Source organism: Psammomys obesus, unplaced genomic scaffold, assembly GCF_907164565.1.
Source record: "Psammomys obesus unplaced genomic scaffold, mPsaObe1.curated_primary_1811, whole genome shotgun sequence".
Classification (NCBI taxonomy): Eukaryota; Metazoa; Chordata; class Mammalia; order Rodentia; family Muridae; genus Psammomys; species Psammomys obesus.
Window position 1 is genome coordinate 22,848,017 of NW_026585504.1, and position 14,695 is coordinate 22,862,711.

The following is a 14,695-nucleotide window of genomic DNA, read 5'->3' on the forward strand; positions in this document are numbered from 1 at the left end:
TTCTATAGTAAGAAATGTGCAATAACTGATATAAGGGATATTCAGTAAGAATGGAGATTCAGGACCTTCAAGACTTTGAATCTACATGGCACAATGGATGAAAGGAAACAATGGAGAATAAGGCCAACTCTAGAATAGTTTAATCCAGGATGTTTTAAGGTATTTCAATAGGCTGAGCAGAGGTGGTTAAATGTTGTATTGGAAAAGGTACCATCCAGCATGCTAAATAAACAATATGCAACAGTCATTTCTATTCTTACAGTGTTGTTTGTGATTCAATACAGCTACATTATAAATTAGAAACATGTAATGTTTGAGGATGAAATTTTGTTGTTTTCTTTTTTAATCAGGGCCTCACTTTGTAGCCCTGGCTGCTCTGAACTTGCTATGTAGATCAGGCTGTCCTTGAACTCACAGAAATCAAAATCACCTGCCCAACTCCCAAGTGATGGGATTACAGGCAGGTACTACCATGCCAGGTTTAGGAATAAACTTTGTATTGTATATTCCTGTCACAAAATAAGAAGGGGAAGAGTAGAATACTGCAAAGTTTTTCTTTGGTTTGTTTTTTGTTTGCATTTTTACAATTTTATGGTTAGAAAAATTAAAAAGAACGCATGTATCAGTAAATACCTATAATACACAACACTATTTCCATCTGAAAGAATCCAGAAAATAAGTCTGCACTAGAAGTCATGTAGTAAGCTCACTCTAGATAAGCCCGATCTGTTTAAAATCATTAGCATCTAATTCCTTACTAGACTTTAGAGTTTAGTTTTAGTATTATAACTCTTGAGATACTTGCATCAAAATCCCACATTTCAGGATTCATAACTGAAATTGGTATCAATTATTTTTTTAAATTGCTGCCAAAAATTATCTTTAAAAACTATCTGCTAATAGTTGCTTCCTAATTTTAACTGCTATTCTGACCATGACCACACTTTACAAAAATCCATTTACTTTACCTATAGTGGGTGTAAAATATTTGATAATGGTTCTCTAGCTCCTCAATAATCTAGCTGTCCCTAAACCTGCAAAGTTACCAAAGTACAGAAAACTTAAGAAGATAGAAAAGTTGAAAAGGCAGAGACCTCAGGTAATTCCTGTTTGACATTTTATTTAGCAGCACAGTAATAAAAAAAAAAAAAGTGAATACAGTAGCTGTTGTGCTTGTGTTAGGATAACACAGTGAGTGCCCTACGATGCACTTTGACTCTCTGGTAGACATAACCCTATCCTAATTAAAATGCAGTATGAAAGAAATTTAATAGTAATAAAAATGTTCAAAATACGTATTTTTATATATCTGTTGTCCAACGATCTTAAGGTCACAAATCAGTAGCTAAGGTCCAAAAAAAAAAAAAACAAAAACAAAAACAAAAACAAAAAACCAAAACTGAAGTGTATATGAGTTAAGGCTGCTTCTACCATTGCTTCGATCATACAAAATGGAGCACGCCATCTTACTCAATGTCAACAAACATACATTTAGGCATAAAATTCTGTTAAAACAATAGTACTGTTTCTTACTGTACTTAATTTTTATTGATACTTCATTTACTTGAACTCTGATTTTTTGATGATACTGTCAATAATCTGATCCATATTATATGATACTATGCAACTAAAAAATTACAAGGTATGTTAGATCTTTTTTTAAATAAGAAATCACAGAAATCAATCATTCTATTTCTCTTTGAACAGTGAACTATGCACACCACATTCTTTGTAATCACAAGTTGAATTTATTAGGTGGATCCCGAAAGAAAGATGCAATCAGAAACCATGGAATTACTTTGTGTATGTGAAAAGTTAATGAATTTAATCAGACTCAAATCCTTAATCTCATTAGCATCACACTCCAACCGAACCATGTTAGCCTGTCTAAATGGTTCAATAAGACAGTGAAAACTAAAGGACTAAGAAGAAAGAAAGGATGTTTTTCCGAATCTTACGGTTTCAGAGATGATGGAGGTTTATGAAATTCCCATATCCTGAAAAATGACTTTTTACAAACCTCAGCTGTCAATCACAACATTGCAGTGATCTCTAATCTGAGGATATAATAATCAATTACTAGAACCAATGTTCATTCTGTGGAGTACATAGCTATCTGGAATAATAGCTATGCACAACAGAAATCAGTGAAGAGTAACACTTTAAACATTTTCATAGCAAGAAAAGATGCTGGGGAGGCTTCTCAGCAGTCACTGTTTACGTATTAAAGACGTACATTGGGATATGAAGAGGAAGTCAACTTATCTGTCTGGAAGCCTGTAATCCTTATCAAAGAAAGCCGATGGATGGGTCAGCACAAGTAGTATTAAACTGCAATTCCATCTAAGACAGGTACAATTCAAACTGTTAAGACATTCTAGAACTGAGTACACTGATGCTTCTCATGGTTATATTAAAAAACCAAAACACTCGCATATAGTTTGCTGGGATTTCATACTAACCATTAGAGGAGGTAGTGATGCAATGTGTTGGAACTTAAAGTACAATGTCAGCATTAACTGTAAACAATTCTGAAACATTGTATGGAACTTTTCAGAACACATTTAGTGACAAAGAACTGGATTTCATATAAAATTAGAATTAAAAAAGCAAAAAATAGAAATATTTAGTAAATTTACTCAAATGAAGTTTAAATGTTACAGAAATGAAAAATATTAGAATTCTATGTACAATAAAAAGTGAATATAAATTAGCTAACTCCATGGATATTTCCAGTTTAACATTCATACAAATACATATTCACCTTTTTTTTTTATATAAGAATGACACATACAAACAACATGAAGATTCTGGCAAAAAGAAAATCAGAGATGCTAAAAATTCATCAAGTTTAAAAAATGTTGTACAACATATTTTAACAACATTCTACATGAATGTAAACCCCTGATTTAATTCCATGATTTTTATCATGCCAGAAGCATGGTTGCTTTTAATTATTTAAAAAGAGATATTTGTATTATAACACATTGGCTTATCAATAATTAAGGCATTTGTACACGGTATCAGTGTGGACAAAAAATTTAATATTACTTACTATGATGTTTTAAACTTTCGAAGTCTTTTCAATAGAAGAAAATAGCTGCACACATTTAAGTGTTTCTTCATAAAACACAATAAAAATTAATGATTGGTCTTTATAGTTCCTGGTATTAAGTCCTCTCTTGTTTTTGCATACAATAAATGATATTCTGATGCAGGACTGAGTTAGAACCCAGCAGTTCTTAAACAATGCTACCAAATGGCCATATAAACTCTACATGCAGCAACGGCGAACAATCTTCATAGTGCACTTTCACCTCATTGAAGTTGAAGCTGCTCCTTCTGGATATTTCCACTTCAATGTGAAGTAGATTGTAAGGTTTTCATTAGTGGTTTCATTATGTGGCTTTTTAAAAGACAAAAATTGGTTTTTACTTCTTCCACAGTTCACAGGTCTCAGGAGAGACCTACCTTTGGAAATCATATAATCCAGCGGTGTCTGAATAGCCAAATATTCTTTAGAAGATGAACTCTCTCAATGCAGCTGTAATAAATAAGCATCTACATCCTTAAAGGATGAAACAAACATTCCGTTAGTTAATAAAGAAAATACAAACACACACAACCTGATTTCTTTCTTTTTTTAAAAAGTCATACAACTTTCTTTAAAACTTATTTATTTTTATTTAATGTATACTGGTGTTTTCCCTGCATGTGTGAAAAAGCTGAATTCCACAGAATAGAAGTTATAGACACTGCCATCTGTGTGCTGGGAATTAAACCTGGGACTGCTAGAAGAATAGACGGTGCTCTTAACCATTAAGCCATCTCTCCAGCCCTCATACAACCTGATTTCTTTTCTGCTTTTGTTTCTTTTTCCTCTGATACAGAGAGCTTTATTCAAGGGGAAGGATAAGAAGGAAGGAGGGAGGGGTACAGGCAGCAGACAGACAGACACATGATGAATGGACAGAGCCAAAGCCATGGGGCAGAGAGACAGAGACAGGCAGAGTGTGCAAGAGACAGCCTGCTTCTATATCTTAATTTGCCTTTTGAAACCTTAAAAAAAAAACAAGTCTCATTCAAAATTTTTATCTGCATTTGTTTATCACAAGGTCTAGCACATAATACATATTCAACAGAGTGTTGAGCAAATACTAAGTGAATGTTTGGTTCCTATGCTCAAATTCTGCTTTGTAGTTAACATCTGCAGAAATTCACTAAGTGCTATATAAATCAAAGCCTGAAACACAGTCTGACAATATCATCTCCTCCCCACCCCCAAAACAGTGTTTCTCTGTGTGGCCTTTGCTATCATGGACTTGATTTGTAGACTACGCTGGCCTTGAACTTAAGAGATCCGACTGCCTCAGTGCTGGGATTAAAGGTGTGTGCTACCACACCAGGCTCATCTCTCTTATTTTTAAAAACAATTTCTTTTTATTTTATGTGTATGAATGTTTGTCTGCTTGTATGTATGTGCACCACATGTAGGTATAGTACCAAAGGAAGCCAAAAGACAACATTGAATCCCTTGGAACTGAAGTTTCAGAGAGCTTTGAACTGCAATGTGTGTGCTAGAAAGAGAACCAAGGTCCTCTGTAAGAACAGTACTTGCTCTTAACCAATGAACCACCTCTTCTAATCTATACCCCACATCCCAAATCATCTGCACTGATTTTTAATGTGGAAGAAAAAAAAGGTATACAGGAATAGTCAAAGACTGCTGTGAGAAGAAGCCATTGCCTTCAGTGATGTAGCCACTTATTCATGACCCAGTAGTTAGCTTATAAAATAAAACAGTAACAGGGCAAAATGACATAAAAGTAAGCTGGAAGGTGGTAGTAGATGACTTTTATCCCAGCACTTGGGAGGCAGAGACAGGAGGATCTTTGTGAGTTCCAGGACAGCCACAGCTACACAGAAAAACGCCATCTCAAACCAACCAAATAAACAAATATAAAAAGTAGAATGGGGACTTGGGAGAGGAAGGGTGACTGAAGGTGGTTAAAGGATAAGATCAGTGTGACCAGAATGTGTGACCACATGTATGGAACTGTCAAAGAAAACATTTATTTTTAAAATGACGTTTTGAGGGCAGATATAATAATAAAGATTTGCTTTTATTGTAGACTTTATATTGATACTTTAATTACCTGACAATTTTCACTATCACCATAGCATATCAAGGTTATATTTACAAGAAAGCTTTTCCTTTGTAATAAAAAGAGAACGTATGTCAGCCAGGCTTAGTATCACATACCTCTGATCTCAGCACTTAGTAGGCTGAGGCAAGAGGATGGTGACTTCAACACTATAATGGGCTTCATGGTGAGTTAAGGATAGCCCTAACTACATAGATCTTGCCTCAATAACCATAACATTAAAAAACAAAATAAGACAAAATTCTAAGGAAACAATATTTTCAGTTCTACTGAGGTCTTCAGAGTAACATGTTATATATACTTTAAAAAACAAACAACTTCAGGAAAATAGAATTCTGCTTATAAGACTTTAATCATTAAAGATTCTGAAGGATATTAGCAACAATAAGTTTGAACACAAAAGATAAAAGAATGACTCACTGGGTCAATAACCAATGTAAAAGTAGTAAATCAAAAAAGAATTCTTGCCAGGCATGATGATATACACTTTTACTCCCAGCAGTTGGGAGGCAGAAACAGGCAGATTTCTGTGAGTTTGAGGCCAGCCAGGGCTACATAGTGAAAACACCTGAGGGAAGGGTGGAAGGCAGACAGAGCGGTGAGGTGGGGAGGAGAGGGATGCAGTGTGGGGAGGGAGACGGGAAAATCACATATATAATCACATATACTGACACATACAATGCTTGATCTCATTTATTCCTTTTTATATATGTATCCAAAAAAAATTTCATGAGCCAATGACAAATATTTCCTTAATGCATACAATGCTTTTATTTCCTGGTTAATAGCTATTCATGACAGAATGTTTCTTACCACTAATTCTTTCTGCAATTATAACTATCAGTGTCCTCTAAAAACTTAAATATTAAAATCCAAACTAGCAATGTACCTTTTCCCATAAGAGACAAGCGTATCAATACAAAGCAATATTAAATTCATGCATAACTTTTAAATTACAAATACAGATTACCTTAGCTATATTACCAGTATATCCTGGAACCAAAGTAAGATGATTTTCCTGTTCCCATAATCTATTCAGCTGTTGCTTTAAAATCTTAATATTTCTAAGAGGAAAAAGAAAAGAACAAAAAGTAAGAAAACAAATAGTAAGATACAGATTTGCTTTTAATTTACATCAGTAGAAAACCATACACTACAGTTAAGCAACTTCTTAAAATAGTACATGCCAGGCACAAAAATTCACAAATATTTAGTTGTCAAAGTAGATGAAACAACAAGTAGGCATTTGTAGCATGTGGACAACTGTCTTGGGTATAATGCTGAAAATTCTGTGAGTCTACAAAGATTATGGAATTTAACAACTATGGAAAGAGTATGTGTTAGTCTTTGTTTCTCCTTTTCCTTTTTTTTTTCCTTTTTTAAAATACAGAGTTTTGTTATCTAGGCTAGCTTCACACTTGTGTTCTTCCTGCCTTGGGCTTCCCAGTGCTGAAATTATAGGTGTGTTCCACCATGCCTGGTTTGAGTCCAGTTCATTTGGAAGAATTCTTACATATTTTCAAGGTAAGGCAATACTCAAATCATTATGACTGTAACAGTTTTCAGAGACCAGGCAGGATATTCTCATTCCTTACTGCACCAAGGGCAACGCCTTTCTTCTCCCTTATTGGTACAGTGATGTGAAAGATAAACCACTCTGTGGGTTTTCCTTCTTGAGGAAAGGGTTGAGATGAGTGCTGTCTTATACTCAGGATTGGGGAAGATAGGGCTGGAAGACTATGGGTTTGAAGATAGCCGTGGCTACACAGTGAGACTGTCACAAAATAAAAGAGTCTGGCAGAAGAGATAGTTACGGGGTTCTGCATGGTTTTCATAAATAAAAAGTACCTCAGTTTAATACTTCTCTGAGAGTGGAGAGAATAAAATTGCAGAATGATGATCATAGAATAAACTCACTACTTTGTTTAACTATGATACTTTTCCATAGAAATTTCAGCACAAATTACCTTTAAAGCTATACTTACCCATCACTTATAATTTCTGATTTGGATGAGAGTTCTGACCACCACCTTTTTATTACTGCTTGAAGCCAGTTTAAGCCAACAATTACATATCTGAAAAAGAAATATTGTAACAAAATTTAAGTGTTTTCATATAATAAGCCTTTAAAAATAATGATACTCAAGCCGGGCGTGGTGGTGTACACCTGTAATCCCAGCACTCAGGGAGGCAGAGGCAGCCCAATCTCCATGAGTTTGAGGCTAGCCTGGTTTACAAAGTGAGTCTAGGACAGCCAGGGTTACACAGAGAAACCCTTTTCTTGAAAAACCAAAACCAAACCAAAACAAAAAATCCAAAACTCCCAAAAAACAAAAACAGAACAAAACAACCATACTCCCCACCCCACCTAAAAGTCCCACATACATACATCAATCACTACCTTTAAAAAAATATATATTTTAAAAAAGAGAAAAACATATTTTATCACTTTTATGGTCTACTTCACAGAGCCATATATATTACATAGCTCTTTTTAGATGCTTTTGTAATTGTTCTTTAATGTTTATCTTCCTTTCCTAATCATAGTATAAACTCCTTGGAAATAGAGACAGGGCTGGAGAGGTGGCTCAGAGGGTAAACACACCTGACACCAAACCTGACAACCCGAGTTTATCCATGGAATTCACATGGTGGAAGGAGAGAAACAACGCCTACAAGTTGTCCTCTGACCCCCACTGTCACAATAAATAAAACGTTGGTTAGATTTTTTTAATTAAAAAAAGGCATCACATATATACCATTATATAGCCCAGTCTCCTACCTTGTACTCACAAAACACAAAATTGAGAATGTTGAGAGAGAAAAAGGATCAGCACTCACTCTTCAAACTTGCTTTGAAGTAAAGACTTTACTAGAGGAAGTAAGTCTACACAGCAGCCAAGTGAGATATACTGCTTTTCTTCCTGTAAACTAAAAGAAATTCTAAGTCAAAAAATAGGAAATGCTTAAAATTTGTTTTTCTTTAAAGCTTACTTTTTTATCTGGAAAAAAAAATTTTTTTACCTATTGGTTAGAACAGGAAGGCAATCTACCACAACTCCAAGGTCTTCTATCCTGCGAGTACACGACAGACACCATTGATTAGAGAGCCAGAGCCAATTCATATTATAATCTCCTCCTTTGGAGGCATTCAATATTTAACAAATAATGTCAGCATTTATCATGAGTCAAGTGCTGAGGATAAAGGGGAAAACAGAGACAAGACTTGCTATCCAATGTCAGAAGGTGACAGTGGATGAGAGACAAACAAAATACGTAAGAGCAGGATGCTGATAGTAAATGCTACAAAGGAACAGAAACCAAGAAAAAAAATGGGAAAGGATGCTTTAAGGATACTCAATGAAGCATCAGTAAGGGAGCATTTGAGAGACTTAAATACAATGAGGAAGGTGACGCTTAAAATTCTCAAAGGGGATTTTCTTTTTTCAGATAGTAGGTTTTCCACACTTGGTTTTATAGATAGGAAAAGAATCATGACCAGAAAAAGTAATGGCTTTGTTCAATCTGATAAAATAGTTTTCTGTATCCACAGTATAAATTGATAATGAGTGTAATTTAAATTATACTATCTCTATGGATACTAAATACAACTGTTTAAATTATAACCAATAAAAATTTTTTTAAAAGTCACTATTTTATCTCATTAAAAATTATTCATGTTAAACAAAGACTAAAAAGTCACACTCACCTCACTAAATAAGCAACAAGTTCACTTATACTTCTCTTTCTCCAGAAAGTCAAAGCTACATTCAATCTCAAATTCCTGCTGAATAGAACTTGGGCCATTGTCTCGTGGTCCTGAGAAACCTGAAAGGCAATCATCTAACTTGTTAAAAACCACACTGAAACATGACACCCCCCCCCCTTTTTTTTTTAATGAAAACAGCCTGGTAGACACAGCTTTAAATTATGCAAAGGTAACTCCTTATACTGACCCTCAAAAAGGAATACTGCACTTTGCAATTGAATACAGAGAAGGAATGATGTGAACAAAATTCAGGATCTTTTCTCTCCTTGTTATCATTTTTTTCAAAAATCTCAGTAATTATACAATAAGTTATTTTTAGCTGACCTATAAACTCAAGACCTAACTTTATGCATATGGATACAGAGAAAAGGTAAGCATACAGGATAGTAATTATCAGATGAACAACAGGAGAAAGTAAGTACAAACCTGATATATGTTTACACTTACTGTAATCCTGTTAAAATTATTACAAATGTATCTAAATATATTTTTAAATAAGGTGATGCATTCCTGTTATGAAAACTTTAGTTCAAACCTAAGACAACAAGTGAATACTCTACTGGCAAAAGTATCTCACATCATTCTCCAGTAATCACAGCTACTAAACTGAAATGTGTCTTCTTAAAATCATGCTTTAGACAATGACAAATGGGTACATACAGTAACATCAAAAAGTTAAAAATTGTATTTTATTTTAATTTTTTTGTTTTGTTTTTCAAGACAGGGTTTTTCTGTGTAGCCTTAGCTGTCCTGGACTAGCTTTGTAGATCAGGCTGGCATCAAACTTAGTGATCCACCTACCTCTGCCTTCCTGAGTGCTCGGATTAAAGGTGTGTGCCTTCACATCCAGCTTAAAAATTCTATTAAAAAAAAAAAAACCTTTCCTTTTGCCTATACATGGACAGATGAATCTATGGATATTTTCAATGCTAAAATACATACTGACTTCATTTAACAAAAAAACAATAGCATATATTTTAGTCTTTACACATCACCATTTATTCAGATTATTTCTAGTTTTTCTATTAAAACTCTTTCTGTGAACATCATGATGTGTGTAAATACATGAATTTGTACAATTACTTTCCTTAGGGTTAATTTTGTAGTTAGAAGAAGTAGAAGCAAGTTTATTGAATAAGGTCCCCACTGGGCAATTCTAAGAATGCAGAAAAACTGACTAGATAACAGGCTTCAGTGATCTATTTTTAAGGTAAAATGTCTCTTTCCTCCCTTCCTTTAAATTTCTCCTTGCCAACTTGTCATTTTGGATATTTACAACCATCCTATCAGGTATTCCAATCTATTTTAGATATTGTTAATTTAGAGATGGGGGGGTTTAATCTATACAACTGTCTTAGGGAGTTATCATTAAAGTATGTATGCATTCAATTTATCACTATCTGCTAACAGAATAACACAAAAGGGGAAAAAAAAAAACAAGAAATCAAAACCAAAATCAAAACAACTTGTAGTACAATAGAAATAAAGTTTGGCTAAAAATTACTTACCCCAGAAAAGAAACCACTGTATTTTGATGATGGGCTTTCTGTCTGTGAAGAACCAGAGTCACTGGCATTAATGACAAATGTTCGACTATCATGGTGTAAATTTTCAGGCAGATGGCCTGCACAAGCCAGTTCGTTTTCTTTATTTGCCATGTCACAGTCCCCACTTTCAGGGGACTGCTTAGTTTTGTAACAGAGATTTGGGAAGGGATGATGAACTAACTTTCTGTGGTAGAGCACCTTGCGTAGTTTATCTGGATTTTTCACAGCTTGTCCAACTGTTCTGTAAAAGGAATTTATTTTCTTAAGTGAAAAAGAAAAAGCACAAAGAGAAATTTTTAAATGAAGATTTAATTGTAATCCACTAAAATTAGAAGGAAATAATTTTAAAAGTCAATTCTTAATTTGAAGAGAAAATAAGAGTTACAAATAATCGAGAAGGTAATGAAAAGAATGTGGCAAGTTATACAAAATGAAAGCAAAAAAGGACATAATAGCTGCTATTTTTAAAATAAAATATTAAAGGCCATTATGGAAACAGGAAAATAAAAACATGTTTGAGACATCTATTCCTAGTATTCTTAGATTTTGTCTTTTCATGGTGTTTTTCATTTCTTAGATGTTTTATGTTTGGAACTTTTCCAATTTTACTTTTTCTTTAAGAGATGTATCAATTTCTTCAAGTGTATCTTCAGCACCTGAGATTCTCTCTTCTATCTCTTGTATTCTGTTGGTGATGCTTACCTTTGTGGTTCCTGATCTTTTCTCTAAGTTCTCCGGCTCCAGGGTTTTTTGTGTTTATGTTTACTTTATTGATTCTAATTCTAATTCTGTTTTTACGTCTTGCACCATTTCATCTGTTTGAATGTATATTCCTGTCTTTCCATGATGTCCTATATTTTGCTATTTGTTTTCTCTCTATATGCCACTAATGGTGCCTCTATTTGTTTGGCTGTAGTTGCCTGTATTTCTTTGAGAGCTTTGTTCATTTCCTCTCTATAAGCCTTTACTCGTGCCTCTATTTGTTTGGCTGCATTTGCCTATATTTCTTTGAGAGCTTTGTTCATTTCCTCTTTAAAGTTTTTTCTAAACAATCAACACATTTTGTAATCAGTGAAAAATTACTCACATTTTTATATTTTAAATTTATTTATTTTAAGCAGAAGCATACTTAATTTTGTGTGTGAAAGAACATAACTGACAAAATTTTCTAGAGGACAACAGTTTTCAGAAGCTTTGGGGATTTTTTTTTCCCCTTTTGCTTCCTTACCAAGAGAGAAAACAGTTTTCTCTGACCACAATGTCCTGCCTCATCACAAGTCAGAAACTGAAGTTCTGAAACCATAAGCCAAAAGAAATACTTTTTCTGAAGCAGGGTCTCTCACTCTGTGGAATAGGCTAAGTCTGTATTCAAAATTCTGTGGCCTCTGCCTCCCAAGTGACAGAAATCTAGGCATGAAATACCACAATGGCCCCAAACGTTTCCTCCTTATAAAAAGTCACAGTACTAGGAAGCTAAGAAACACATTATCATTGAATATTTTACCAAAAGAAACTTGTTTTTCAGAGTAAAGAGAAAAATTATGAAACAGCTGTTTCACATTTTTTATCAATTTCTGATACTTACTTCTTTTCTAAAATTTTTAATCATTATTTTATTTTATTAATATTAGTGTTCAGCCTTCACGTATGTCTGCGTGAGGGTGTCAGATCCCCTGAAATGGGAATTACAGACAGTTGTTAACTGCCATGTCAGCACTAGGATTTGAACCTGGGTCCTTTGGAAGAGCTGCCAGTGCTCTTAACCACTAGAGCTATCTCTCCAAACCCTGTATTCTCATTTCTGTCGGTCTCTTGTTATTTAATATTATGCTATTTCTGAATAATTTGTACTATATACTTGTAAAAGAGCAGAAATGAACAGAGTGAACAAAGACTTCAAACACTCCCTGTAAGGCCCTCAGGGAGCCCAGGTTCACAGATCAAATCTTGAATACAAGTGGTTCAGAAAGCTCCTTTTAGAGCTTGGAACTCTCGAAGCACATGCCATTTTTATGACTTTCCGGCTATATGATCCTGAGCAAATCACGTATTTCCTCTGACTATTAGCATTTCCTCACTGTTAAGGAATAATGGCATCTATATAAGGAACAGATAATACTGATGTATTAGTGCACAAAGGAACTGTTAACAAGTTAACTACAACAACAAAAAAAAATACTTATTTGTTTTATGTCTTCATTTCTAACCACTTTCAGTATTTTCCTACAGACTTTAAAGAAGCTCTTACCTACTTATGTAAGCAGCCAACTGTTTTGGAGATTTCTTAACCTGAAAAATCAAAGTAAATAGTGGTATTATATTCAGTTCTTTAACAGAGTTATGTAAACTTTATGACTGATGTAAAAAATGAAGCTTAAAATTCAGTAGATTTTTTGGGGGGTCATGTTTTCTTTGTCCTAATACCACAGCTTCAAACACTAGGTACAATACTGTATTTTGCTATATTCAGCAAAGCAACATTATCTACCTCCTTTTTTTTTTTTTTAACAATACTTGACATATAACGAATTTAAAGGATACTTAAAAAGTCAATTCAAGTGTAATGTGGTTTAAAGCAAATTATTTCACTGTTAATAACCCTTTCAATGAACAAAATGCATCTGAGTAGGAACATGTGAACTAAAGCATTTATACTACAACTTATAAAAACAGTATGCTTGCCAAATTTTTTTTATAACTTTGGATATATAACAATAGTTATGCTTCATTAATTCAACTTAACTGAAAATACAGAACAGATTTGATAGTTTCAACTATCTTACCTCCTTCATGTTCTTATTGGTGAAATTAGAGATCCTCTTTCTAGGAAGATCAATGGGATGATCCTCAATACTATTACAGAAGTTTCGTTTTTTAACATGGTGGGTATCAGATGCCATAATCTCTTAAGTGCCTAAATAAAGTAAAAATAACAAATAAAAACAGAAAATTTAAAAAGCCAAAGAACCTCTTTTTTTTTTTTTGGCTTTTCAAGGCAGGGTTTCTCTATGTAGCCCTGGCTGTCCCAGACTTGCTTAGTAGACCAGGCTAGCCTCAAACTCATTGTGATCCTCTTGCCTCTGCCTCCCCAAGTGCTGGGATTAACAGGTATGTGCCACTGTGCCCAGCTAGAACCTGATCTTTTATAACATCTATATACACATACATCAACAGCTCTGTGCAAATGAAGATTAAGAGCAAAAAAACAGACATACTTCGTGTGTGTTTGTATGTAAGCAGGTGTGTGTGTACAACAAATCTATAAAATACATATTATTGCTTTCCTGACACAGTAGTCCAGGCTAACTTGAAACTCAATGTTCCAACTTTGACATTGTTTCCTAAATTCTAGGAATACAAATGTAAGCCTTGTTTTAGGTTATTTCTGAAACCTGAAACACAGAAGAAACGCAACATATAGTATCCCAGGAGATTAAGGCTCTTTATCTTCTCATGGGCTAAAGTTTAGTCTGGAGGCTGGTTTGGCTGCAGAGTGAGATATAAGGCAAGATGAAACCACAGAAGCTAGACTATTAAAGGGTCTCCACAATATAAGTGTCATAAAAAAAAAAAAAAAAGAATACTTTCAGTTAAAGACAATGAACTAAACACTTCCAATTAATTCTGTCCTTCTGAAACTTCATTAAAATGAGAAGGAAAGAGTTTTTAAAGGCATATTACCATTGTGGAGAAAAAGAAGAGATAAGAGCAACAATTTAGAATCTGCAAAGCCAAAGTGGTAACTTACTTGGTAGGTCTTTTCAATGTAAAACACACATGAAAATCTGTACTTCAATATAACATACATAATAAAATTCCAAATCAGCAATGAAACATGAAAAGCAGAATCCCCACAAGGTTTAGAAATTGGTACTATCAAGGACATCAAGTTATGTAAAGGTAAACAAAAAAAACATACACTGACTAAATATCTATTCAAGGCACAGTTAAAATTATGAAACCCTCTTCCCTACCCGAGTAAAAGACTAAAGTGGTCTTTATTGTTTGCTTGCTTCATTTTTGAGAAAAGGTCTTGCTTTGTAGCCCAGACTGGCTTCATATTCCAGATCCTTGTACCTACGCCTCCTGGCTGTTGGTTGGGGTTACGAGTAGAGTATCTGCCAGGACTGCAATTTCATTCTATGAAAAATGTATACCCAAGCTCTTAGATTATCCGATACAAATGAGGTTGAAAGAACATATTCTAAACAACA

At 34.2% G+C, this 14,695-nt stretch overlaps 1 protein-coding gene across 1 annotated transcript in view; it reads right to left on the minus strand.

The window, feature by feature from the left end:
- Positions 1 to 1,109: 1,109 nt before the first annotated feature.
- Katnbl1 (katanin regulatory subunit B1 like 1) overlaps positions 1,110 to 14,695 on the minus strand; it is a 37,758-nt gene continuing 24,172 nt past the window's right edge. Inside the window, exons 2-10 of the mRNA XM_055599108.1 lie at positions 13,265 to 13,395; positions 12,730 to 12,770; positions 10,443 to 10,722; positions 8,875 to 8,993; positions 8,190 to 8,240; positions 8,007 to 8,096; positions 7,151 to 7,240; positions 6,136 to 6,229; positions 1,110 to 3,568 (exon numbers count right to left, since the gene is read on the minus strand). Of these exons, the coding sequence (XP_055455083.1) occupies positions 3,536 to 3,568; positions 6,136 to 6,229; positions 7,151 to 7,240; positions 8,007 to 8,096; positions 8,190 to 8,240; positions 8,875 to 8,993; positions 10,443 to 10,722; positions 12,730 to 12,770; positions 13,265 to 13,381 (915 nt within the window). The 5' untranslated portion in view covers positions 13,382 to 13,395 and the 3' untranslated portion in view covers positions 1,110 to 3,535. The remainder of the gene's footprint in view (positions 3,569 to 6,135; positions 6,230 to 7,150; positions 7,241 to 8,006; positions 8,097 to 8,189; positions 8,241 to 8,874; positions 8,994 to 10,442; positions 10,723 to 12,729; positions 12,771 to 13,264; positions 13,396 to 14,695) is intronic.